At 41.3% G+C, this 11,703-nt stretch overlaps 1 protein-coding gene across 3 annotated transcripts; it reads left to right on the top strand.

Moving 5' to 3' along the window:
- The first annotated feature begins 408 nt into the window (after positions 1-408).
- On the top strand, positions 409-9,958 carry lgals9 (VHSV-induced protein-9). Of its 3 annotated transcripts, NM_001124608.1 has the most exon segments (11): positions 466-516; positions 1,236-1,324; positions 1,632-1,839; positions 6,689-6,814; positions 7,446-7,487; positions 7,679-7,756; positions 7,941-7,967; positions 8,157-8,207; positions 8,319-8,407; positions 9,170-9,326; positions 9,512-9,954. In NM_001124608.1, coding segments are annotated over 11 exon segments (1,044 nt in total). In that variant the 5' UTR covers positions 466-486; the 3' UTR covers positions 9,659-9,954.
- The last annotated feature ends 1,745 nt before the right edge of the window (positions 9,959-11,703 follow it).

An 11,703-nucleotide genomic window follows, 5' to 3' on the forward strand; every position in this document is an offset into this window, starting at 1 on the left:
AAGTCATAGGCCACTTGGTGTAAAATGTGTGCTACATTTTCGTTGCTCTCTTATCTAAGAGTCACAGATTGTGTGTGGAGGGAGGCATTTATGAGAAACGAAACTTACGGTGCACTGTGGAGAAATCGCTCCGCCATTTCCTATTTGCTATTCTAATAGTTTGCCTAATTCCAGTTTATTGACAAAGAAGGCAAGGCTAGTGTAGAGAATCATTGTACCATCCCTGTGAAATATATTTTCTGTAGCCAAAAATATTGTATTTTCAGCAGTTTGAAGCTGGTAAAATACACAAAAACAGGAAGCATATAACTATAACAGATCTACCGCTTCTTAGACTTGCTTTCAATTAGAGAGACAGATCTATAAATTACATTTCTATGTGAATTTGGTGGGGTCGCCCAAAAGGTGACATTGCAGCTTTACTGAAGAGAACCACATCACGTCTACGTGCTGCTTTGAACAGACAGATCAGAGCAACATTGAAGCATGACTTTTCAGCAACCCTTCTTCAATCCGGTAAGAATTCTACTTTGATATTATTCACATCATTTATTTCATCAGGCCCCGTTATATGTGATGTTCTGGTGTCATTTTGTTACATATTTTTGGTGTAATTTTTCCATTTTCTTTTGAAAAAAGTGTATTGTATGGTGGTCATACTGCAAATGAACTTTCAGCTTTGAATCACTCCCATATTGTGGTGATTAAAACCGAAATGAATATAGAGAACTGTTGTTTCCAATCAACCAAAATGTTGTAATTAATGTTGTTGTATTGTACTGGAACAAATTACAACAAATTATTGTGGTGACAAAATCCTGCTAGAGTTTCCTGTAGGAAAAACAGTTGTCCAATAGGATTCTGATAGAGATAACACAAAATCCTATAGGGTTGCGAGAGTTTTATATGATCCAATAGGATTATTTTCGACGTTTCCAATAGGAAAAAATAGTCCAATAGGATTCAGATAGGATTCTGATAGAGGTGTCACAAAATCCGATAGGATTCTATTGGAAATTAATCCTAAAGGATTTTTTAACTAGGAAAGAAAAGAAGAAAGGAAACCATAACCTTTTAGATTGTTATTAGAAAATGCTTGATGTGGCCAGTGTGAGTGCTTAACGTTTCAAAGTCTCTATTTGCCATGTCCCTAGCTTGCCTGGCTCTTAACAGATGGTGAACAAGACTAGCTACCCAGCCCTGGTCACATGTTGTTTTGTGCTCTGTGTCCCTAGAGAGTGCCGTTCACTGGCTGTATCCAGGGAGCTCTGCATGAGGGGAAGACCATCACTGTGACAGGGAGAGTCCTGCCAGGAGCCCAGAGGTAGAGCTACCTAGAGACACACTACTTTAGCACAGTCTTGTCACTCACTATAAGCACAGAAGGGATCTTGTTTAACCTAATCATTGAATGCAACGTTTACATTTTAGCAGACTCTCTTATCCAGAGCAACTTACAGTAGTGAGTGCATACATCTTCATATTTTTTTCATACTAGTCCCCCATGGGAATCGAACCCACTACCCTGGTGTTGCATGTACTACCAACTGAGCCACACAGGACAGAACATGATTGTGTAGGCCATAATTGTACATCAAAATATAATATGCCCCTTCCTTTTGTCCGTATAGGTTTCATGTGAATTTGCAATGTGGCTCAAGAGGAAATCCTGACATAGCCCTCCACTTCAACCCCCGATATGACAGCTTCCTAGACGTTGTGATCTGCAACACCATGCAGCACTCCAAGTGGGGTTCAGAGGAGCGTGAATACTTTGCACCCATGACCCGGGGGGCCAACTTTACCCTCATGTTCCTGGTCAACAAAGATTCATATTCGGTCAGGAGATTTTTATTGCTGATGCTTAGGCTACAACATTTTTTGAATGTGGACTTATTGAATTAACCTTATCTCTAGAACAGTTTTTTTTACTCTTGACTTATTGAATGAACCTAATCTCTAGAGAAGTCTTTTGACTGTGGACTTATTTGTGAAATTGTACATTTTTATTTGGATCCCCATTACCTAACGCCGTAATGTTAGCTAATCTCCCTGGGGTCCAACACCAATTAATAAGACATTACAAACAATGACAAATTAAGACTTTACAAACATTTAACAAGTAGACAATACAGACAATTAAAATATCTGACAGGAAACACATTAAACATTCAGGTGATGCTTTCTATTTCCTGTCCAGTCATATGGTCTATCACAGATTCTGATGCGTTTCAATAATATTCATACTGATAGAGCAATGAAGAGCTAATCTGGCAGCCCTGTTTTGAGCCATTTTGAGCTTTTTTTTATATCTTTCTTTGCGTGTGATAGGACCAGGTATTGTGTGTTAGGACCAGGGATTGCCCATATAACTGGACAGTACTCTAAGTGTGATAGGACCAGGGATTGACCTGATTCAGAGTGCTAGATGTTACATACTCTGAACATGTTCTAGTAACAGCAATTCCCCTACCCGTAATAACAATATAATCTATGTGTTCTGACCATGATAAACCTGCGTCCAACATGAGTTGGTGTTGAATGTGTTGAATGTTTCTAAAACTAAGTGTATTGTATTTGTTTCAAGATATATGCTTGCTGATGATCCCCAATTGAATTTGTCGATGAATAGAACGCAAGTGAGAAAAAAAAAACTACAGACGTCATGCCTGTAGTTTTTTTTTTCTCACTTGCGTTCTATTCATCGACAAATTCAATTGGGGATCATCAGCAAGCATATATCTTGAAACAAATACAATACACTTAGTTTTAGAAACATTCAACACCAATTTGTACATATCAACCCATTCTTAGTTCAGAACTCAGTACATCTGTTAGCTCATTACATTCTGATGCTGTGCTATACATTGTAGAGTCATCAGCATACATTACCACTCTTGCTTTGTTCATCACCGAAGATAAATCATTAGTAAAGATAGAGTAGATAAGGGGGCCTAGACAGCGTCCTTGAGGAACACCACAGTGTTTATCTTTAGTGTTTGAAAGGCTACCATTAAATAACACTTTTTGCCATCTCATGGATAGATATCTTTCCATCTACGATAGAGCTGCAAACTTAAAACCATAACATTTGTGTTTAGCTAGTAACAGTTCATGATCAATTACAGCAAAAGCAGCACTGAAATCTAGCAACACTGCACCAACTAACTTCCTGTCATCCATATTCTTTAACCAATCATCTGTCATTTTTGCTAAGGCCGTACCCGTAGAATGAAATAAAATGAAACTTTATTTGCCACATGCACCAAATACAGCAAGTGTAGACTTTACCGTGAAATGCTTACTACAAGCCCTTAACCAACAGTGCAGTTCAAGAAGAAGAAAAATATTTACCAAGTAGGCTAAAATAAAAAGTAATAATAGAATGTAGCACAACAAGAATAACGAGGCTATATACAGGGGGAACCGTTACCGAGTCAGTTTGCAGGGGTACAGGGGCTAGTTGAGGTAATCTGTACATGTAGGTGGGGGCAAAGTGACTATGCATAGGTAACAAACAAGCAGTGAGTAGCAGCAGTGTACAGGGGGGGTCAATGTAAATTGTCCAGTGGTGATTTTTAAGAATTGTTCAGCCGTCTTATGGTTTGGGGGTAGAAGCTGTTGAGGAGCCTTTTGTTCCTAGACTTGGCGCTCCCGTACCACTTGCCGTGCGGTAGCAGAGAAAACAGTCTATAACTTGGGTGACTGGAGTCTCTGACAATTTTATGGGCTTTCCTCTGACACCGCCTATTATATAGGTTTCATGTTTCAAAGGCTTTTCTTGACAATTACATGAAGTTGATGCAAAGAGTCAATATTTGCAGTCTTTTTCAAGACCTCTGCAATCCGCCCTGGCATGCTGTCAATTAACTTCCGGGCCACATCCCGACTGATGGCAGCCCATTCTTGCATAATCAATGCTTGGAGTTTGTCAGAATTTGTGGGTTTTTGTTTGTCCACCCTTGTCTTGAGGATTGACAACAAGTTCTCAATGGGATTAAGGTCTGGGGATTTACCTGGCCATGGACTCAAAATGTCGATGTTTTTTGATCCCGAGCCACTTAGTTATCACTTTTGCCTTATGGCAAGGTGCTCCATCATGCTGGAAAAGGCATTGTTGGTCACCAAACTGTTCCTAGATGGTTGGGAGGATGTATTGGTACCATTCTTTATTCATGGCAGTGTTCTTAGGCAAAATTGTGAGTGAGCCCACTCCCTTGACTGAGAAGCAACCCCACACATGAATGATGTCAGGATGCTTTACTGTTGGCATGACACAGGACTGATGGTAGCGCTCACATCGTCTTCTCCAGACAAGCTTTTTTCCGGATGCCCCAAACAATCGGAAAGGGGATTCATCAGAGAAAATGACTTTACCCCAGTCCTCAGCAGTCCAATCCCTGTACCTTTTGCAGAATATCAGTCTGTCCCTGATGTTTTTCCTGGAGAGAAGTGGCTTCCTTCCTGCCCTTCTGGACACCAGGCCATCCTCCAAAAGTCTTCCCCTCACTGTGCGTGCAGATGCACTCACACCTGCCTGCTGCCATTCCTGAGCAAGCTCTGTACTGGTGGTGCCCCGATCCCGCAGCTGAATCAACTTTAGGAGACGGTCCTGGAGCTTGCTGGACTTTCTTGGCCGCCCTGAAGCTTTCTTCACAACAATTGAACTGCTCTCCTTGAATTTCTTGATAATCCGATAAATGGTTGATTTAGGTGCAATCTTACTGGCAGCAATATCCTTGCCGGTGAAGCCCTTTTTGTTTAAAGCAATGATGACGGCACGTGTTTCTTGGCAGTTAACCAAGTTTGACAGAAGAAGAACAATGATTCCAAGCACCACCCTCCTTTTGAAGCTTCCAGTCTGTTATTCAAACTCAATCAGCATGACAGAGTGATCTCCAGCCTTGTCCTCATCAAAACCTGTGTTAATGAGAGAATCACTGACATCATGTCAGCTGGTCCTTTTGTGGCAGGGCTGAAATACAGTGGATTTTTTGGGGGGGATTCAGTTCACTTGCATGACGAAGAGGGACTTTGCAATTAAATGCAAATCATCTGATCACTCTTCATAACATTCTGGAGTATATGCAAATTGCCATCATACAAACTGAGGCAGCAGACTTTGTGAAAATTATTATTTGTGTCATTCTCAAAACTTTTGGCCACGACTGTAGGTATTACAGACTCGGTCAGGGAGAGGTTGAAAATGTCAGTGAAGACACTTGACAGTTGGTCCGCGCATGCTTTGAGTACACGTCCTGCTAATCAGTTTTGCCCAGCTTGAGCGTCAGAGCCGGTGTAGTAGGATTCAATCTTAATCCTGTATTGATGCTTTAAAGCATCTGAGGATTTCTTATAAGCGTCTGGATTAGTCTCCCGCTCCTTGAAAGCGGCAGCTCTAGCCTTTAGCTCAATGCAGATGTTGCTTGTAATCCATGGCTTCTGGTTGGGATATGTACGTACAGTCGCTGTGGGGACGACATCATCGATTGACTTATTGATGAAGCTGATGACTGAGGTGGTGTATTCCTCAATGCCATTGGATGAATCCCAGAACATATTCCAGTCTGTGCTAGCAAAACAGTCCTGTAGTGTAGCATCCGCGTCATCTGACCAGTTCTGTATTGCGCGAGTCACTGGTACTACCTGCTTTAGTTTTTCCTTGTAAGCGGGAATCAGGAGGATATAATCGTGGTCAGATTTGCCAAATTGAGGGCGGGGGAGAGCTTTGTATGCATCTCTGTGTGTGGAGTAAAGGTGGTCTAGGATTTTTTCCCCCCTGGTTGCACATGTGACGTGCTGGTAAAAATTTGGTAAAACGGATTTAGGTTTGCCTGCATTCAAGTCTGAATGCAGGAAAGGGGCCACTAGGAGAGCCGCTTCTGGGTTAGCATTTTCTCCTTTGCTTATGACCTTATAGAATTGGTTGAGAGCGGTCTTAGTGCTAGCTTTGCATTGTGGTGGTAAATAGACGGCTACAAAGAATGCCCTTCTTTGTATGCATGCTGGAAAACCGTTATCAGACCATTACATGAGAAATAATCCTTGATTTGTACAGATACCATTTGCAATAATTTACTTAACACAGGCAGCAAGCTTATAGAACGACTATTAGGACCAGATTTTTTTATCCTTAGGTAGTGGAATAACCTTTCCAGACTCTTTCCAGACTTCTGGACACACCCCATACATCAAGCACTTAATAAAAATATGAGAGATTGGGGTAGATATTTGGTTAGCTGTAAGTAAGCAATTTGGTGTCAAGATTATCTGTACCTTGGTGACTTATCCGAAAGAGACAACAGCATCCATTCTACCTCTTCCCTTTCTACTTGGTGAAATTCGAACATGCATTGCCTCTCCTTCATGATACAATCTTTTATAAGGGTATATGACATGGAGTCATCAGTTGGAATCGTAGCGTTCCTATTGAATTGAACATTTTCTCTAGAGCAGTTTTTTTGACTGTGGATTTATTACATTTCTCTAGAGCATAAAGTATCATAACTATTCACTTATTTATTATTTTTCCTCCATGTGTCATTGGTTTCCCACTGGAGCCACCCATACTGTACGTAAAATGTACTGTATGCATGCACAACTGTAAGTCGCTTTGGATAAAAGCGTCTGCTAAATGGCATATATTATATATCATTTTTTGTCTCTCCTAAATCCTGTTTTATCCCAGATTATTGTGAATGGTGCCCTCTTCATGGAGTACCTGCACCGGCTCTCGTTCTCCAGAGTGGACACCATCTCTGTGGATGGGGGAGTGGAAGTCCAGTCTATTGCCTTCTCCAACCCTGCAGTCACCGTGAGTATCTGACAGGTCCTCCTCATGGGAGAATATAGTTCATTTTCGTGTTCAGTTGGATCAGCTTTGAGCAAGCAACTGGACAGATTTGCTCATCTTAATCAGTTGTCTGGAATGTGGTTGCAGTGGTCATGGTCAGGTGGTGTAATGATTGTAAAAGGATGTTTTAGACATATTTTTGGCGTCCAGAAAAACGGAGTTCCCCCAGTTCCCTTTCCTGCAGTCAAATGACCTAGTGGCCTCATGGGTGGAATGCTATTCATATTTTTCATAATTTTATAATGAATTTAAAAAATAAAAATAAAGCCCATGTAGACTTTGGATGGTCTGCTAGAGGAGATCAGGCTTGCAGATTCAGTGCCTCTATTTAAATCCATGTTGAAGACACACTTATATAAAGATCTTTTAATGTTTGATTTTAATTAGCTATCTTTTTTTCATTGTCGTTCCTCCAGTCTTTATTTCTTTGTTAGTACTTTTATTTTATGATGTGAAGCACTTTGGTACCTGTATTGAAACGTGCTATACAGATTAAGTTATTATCAATATTCAGACTTGCATGTGCTGACTAAGAGAGTCTGTTCATATCCTATACATAGAAATGAAATGTTATGTCCTGTCTTTTCTCCAGTCACCTCCTCCCCAACCAGGATATCCTGGCCATCCACACAGTGTGAGTATTCTTATATGACAGACTCATGAACAGGATTCTTAGTTATACAAGTTAAAAACATATTATATTTGGAGTTATTTCAAGAATAAGGTCTGGAAACACTTATAATTAGTAATAAACCCAGTACTACATATCTGGCTTCACAAAACAGTAGCATAGGCCATAATCCAAGATGGACAATTTATTTACAGGGTCAACGAAACCGAAATAGATCTCGTCAAAGCAAAACTGGCCCCAAAACTCCTCCTCAATGGTGTAATGCCACACAGGTAGATTCTACCATGCTGGGTTGACAGCTCATTTAATGTATTTAACTATTTTTCTGGTGGTGGTTGTTTCAGTAAGGTGACTGCATTTCATTCCATTCAATCAACGTTAGCTTTGAGGGTAGATTTAGCTTGCTTTCCTTGTTAAGATTGATATATATTTGACAACTGTTTGTCTGTTTTGTAGGCTTTCTCAGCTGCAGGATTTCTTCAGGTCAGTTGCATTCCAATGAATCAACTTTTCAAGGTTTAAAATGTGTAGATAGAGGCCAATATTAGGAATTGCATTGAAGTTTGATACATCTTTATCTATATAAATGAATGTTAAGAAAATTAAGTTCTGACAAGCTTAAAGTGTTTTTTTTTGTAGAGACTGTGGTGATGCATAATGTTTATTTTATAGGCACCCCCTCCATACACTGCCCAGCCTACATACACCCCCAAGCCATCCTTTGTAAGCACCCCTTCTTTAAACTACAGACTAATTGCAGACTGCATAATTACATTAATTTCTGTATCGAAACAGATTATTGGGTTGACATGGTGATTAATCCTTTGTCCTCAGGTTGTGCCGTATAAAAACATAATGGCGGGTGGACTTTACCCAGGCAGAAACATCACCATCCAGGGTGTGGTCAACCACAACGCTGATAAGTAAGCAACTTACTCAATTTGAGCACATCTTACATAATGCATTTGCTTCACCTGCTATGGGTCAGAGTTGGTACTATGAATTGTATACCTGTACATTACAGACAATACAAATTAATAGTAAGGAAAAGGTCCTCGTTTGATTAGCCTTTCACACTCCAAATAATTTATTTCACGATTGTGTAACACTCACCAGCAGAGTCCAGAAAAGTTCTCCCTCTCTGCAAGCAGTACATTACAGAGCTATACAGTATTATGAGCCAGGTTGTTTGGGTCCTGGATGCTGATTGGCAAAAAATGCATTTCAGCCTTGTTTATATCAGACAATATACCACAGGTTTGAGGCAAAAATACTTGTTTACTGTTCTAGCTTATGTTAGTACCCAGTTTATAATAGTAATAAGGCACCTCGGGTTTGTGGTATATGGCCAATATACCATGGCTAAGGGCTGTATCCAGGCACTCTGCTTCGTATCGTGCATAAGAACAGCCCTTAGCCGTGGTATATTTAAGCAAGACCCAAGTAGGTGTGGTATATGGCCAATATAGGGCTGTTCTTATGCACGACGCAACATGGAGTGCCTGGACACAGCCCTTAGCCGTGGTATATTAGCCGTATACCACAAACCCAGAGGTGCCTTATTGATATTATAAACTGGTTACCTCTGTACACCTTTTCCACCATCTACCACAGAGCATTAGTTTAATGTGTAATCTAACCTGACATTCCTGGTCAAGTCTTATAACCATGATTATGGTTTGCAGGTTCTGTATCAACCTGCGTTTCAACTCGGGGGTGGCGTTCCACTTCAACCCCAGGTTCAATGAGAACGTTGTAGTTCGTAACAGTCTCCTGAAGGAACAGTGGGGTCCAGAGGAAAGGACAGGTGGCATGCCCTTCTACAGAGGCCAACCTTTTACGGTATAAACTCCATTATAGCTAACTGCATACTGTAGGATGGAACAAGTAAATATATTTTAACAGATATTTGCGTTGTGCATTGACAACAATTTCAGCTGAAATGCATCTGAATGTGTTTTAGTTCAATGATATCGTATGCTTTCCCTTGGATGAGCTCAGCACTCATGTCAGGCCCTGTGTTTCAGGTGATCATCATGTGTGATACCCAATGCTACAGGGTGATGGTGAATGGAGCCCTGATGTTCAGCTACAACCACCGCCACTTCCTTTTCCAGCAGATTGATATTCTGGAGGTGGAGGGGGACGTGAGCCTGTCCGCTGTGCTGGTCTGAGTTACCAACACATTGAGGTCAAAGTTCAGCGATAGTAGGGTCTGATCAGTCAGTGCATTATCTTTCATTATGTGTGAGGAATCATGTCTTATGTGTGGCCATTTTCTGTATTGAAAAACTGTGGCATTTTACTGTGTTGCTGATGGCGAGATGTTTTAAATTTCTCTCTTCCATAAACAATTATAGGAAATATTGTCTTCTATTGATCATATTCCAAACAGCCCACATGATGCCTACTGTATGTCTGTGCTCTCTGTCACAACAATGTTTCCACAGCAAATAAACAGCAATATATTGGAACTAAGATGTTGTCATAATTCTACATCACCGCTAGGGGGCAGAGAGGTTCTGGTAAAATTAATAACTTGGCCCTGTTTTAGATTGTAGTGGGAAGGTTCAGATTTTATATTAAAAAATTCTAAGGATTTTCACCAAGTAAATACTGATGACATGAATGGTGTTGTGGATCATTATAATTATATGAAATGCATTCGAATGACTGTGCACTCAGGGAGTTCCAGGTGGTTAGAAGTAGGCTTGTAGACCGGTTGACAATGCTTTGACTGGGTCTCGGGATGTATGGACTGATACGCACCTACAGATTCACCTCACTTGCTGCTACAAGAAGGCGGTACAGATTCACCTCATTTGCTGCTACAAGAAGGCGGTACAGATTCACCTCACTTGCTGCTACAAGAAGGCTGTACAGATTCAACTCACTTGGTGCTACAAGCAAGGGGTACAGATTCACCTCACTTGGTGCTACAAGCAAGCAGTACAGATTCACCTCACTTGCTGCTACAAGAAGGCGGTACAGATTCACCTCACTTGCTGCTACAAGAAGGCGGTACAGATTCACCTCACTTGCTGCTACAAGAAGGCTGTACAGATTCACCTCACTTGGTGCTACAAGCAAGCGGTACAGATTCACCTCACTTGGTGCTACAAGAAGGTGGTACAGATTAACCTCACTTGCTGCTACAAGAAGGCGGTACAGATTCACCTCACTTGCTGCTACAAGAAGGCTGTACAGATTCACCTCACTTGGTGCTACAAGCAAGGGGTACAGATTCACCTCACTTGGTGCTACAAGCAAGCAGTACAGATTCACCTCACTTGCTGCTACAAGAAGGCGGTACAGATTCACCTCACTTGCTGCTACAAGAAGGCGGTACAGATTCACCTCACTTGCTGCTACAAGCAAGCGGTACAGATTCACCTCACTTGCTGCTACAAGCAAGCGGTACAGATTCACCTCACTTGATGCTACAAGCAAGCGGTACAGATTCACCTCACTTGCTGCTACAAGCAAGCGGTACAGATTCACCTCACTTGATGCTACAAGCAAGCGGTACAGATTAACCTCACTTGCTGCTACAAGAAGGCAGTACAGATTCACCTCACTTGCTGCTACAAGAAGGCTGTACATATTCACCTCACTTGGTGCTACAAGCAAGCAGTACAGATTCACCTCACTTACTGCTACAAGCAATCTGAAGCCATCAGTTAGGCTTTTGGATATATATTTTTTCTCACTAAGACTGCCTCTTGGCAACCGCTTTCACATGTAGGCCTCCACTTACTGTCCTTGCCATCTTCACTGCCTGCAGTGGCAGCACCAAGCATTTTTCACTGGGGTAGCTTGGTCGTTGTGTAGGGGTGCTTGCAATCTACAGTGTACATGATTGCATATACGCAAAACGTATTTATTGGTGCTAATGGGAGTGTTAGGCCTATTCTTGAGGGGGCTACAGCACCGTTTTGCCTCTCCCTGGTGCCGTCCATGACTACATGATTGTACCAAAATGATGTAGACCAGTGCTGCACAAGCTCGACTTTCTTTCTATGCAAAAAAAAGATAACTGTTCAACATTCTTTAGTAATTGAAATTAGTTCATTTTGCAGCAATTCTTTCTGAGGTGGCACAGAGTCAAAGCAGGGCAACTTGACATGTCAACACATTTGAATGGCAAATTTAAGTACATTAGGACTGATATCTTATACACCAGGGTTCCACCAGGATTTTATTTGGCCCTCCAGAAAAA

This window comes from Oncorhynchus mykiss, chromosome 12 (genome assembly GCF_057628025.1).
Source record: "Oncorhynchus mykiss isolate SJ-2025 chromosome 12, ASM5762802v1, whole genome shotgun sequence".
Taxonomy (NCBI): domain Eukaryota; kingdom Metazoa; phylum Chordata; class Actinopteri; order Salmoniformes; family Salmonidae; genus Oncorhynchus; species Oncorhynchus mykiss.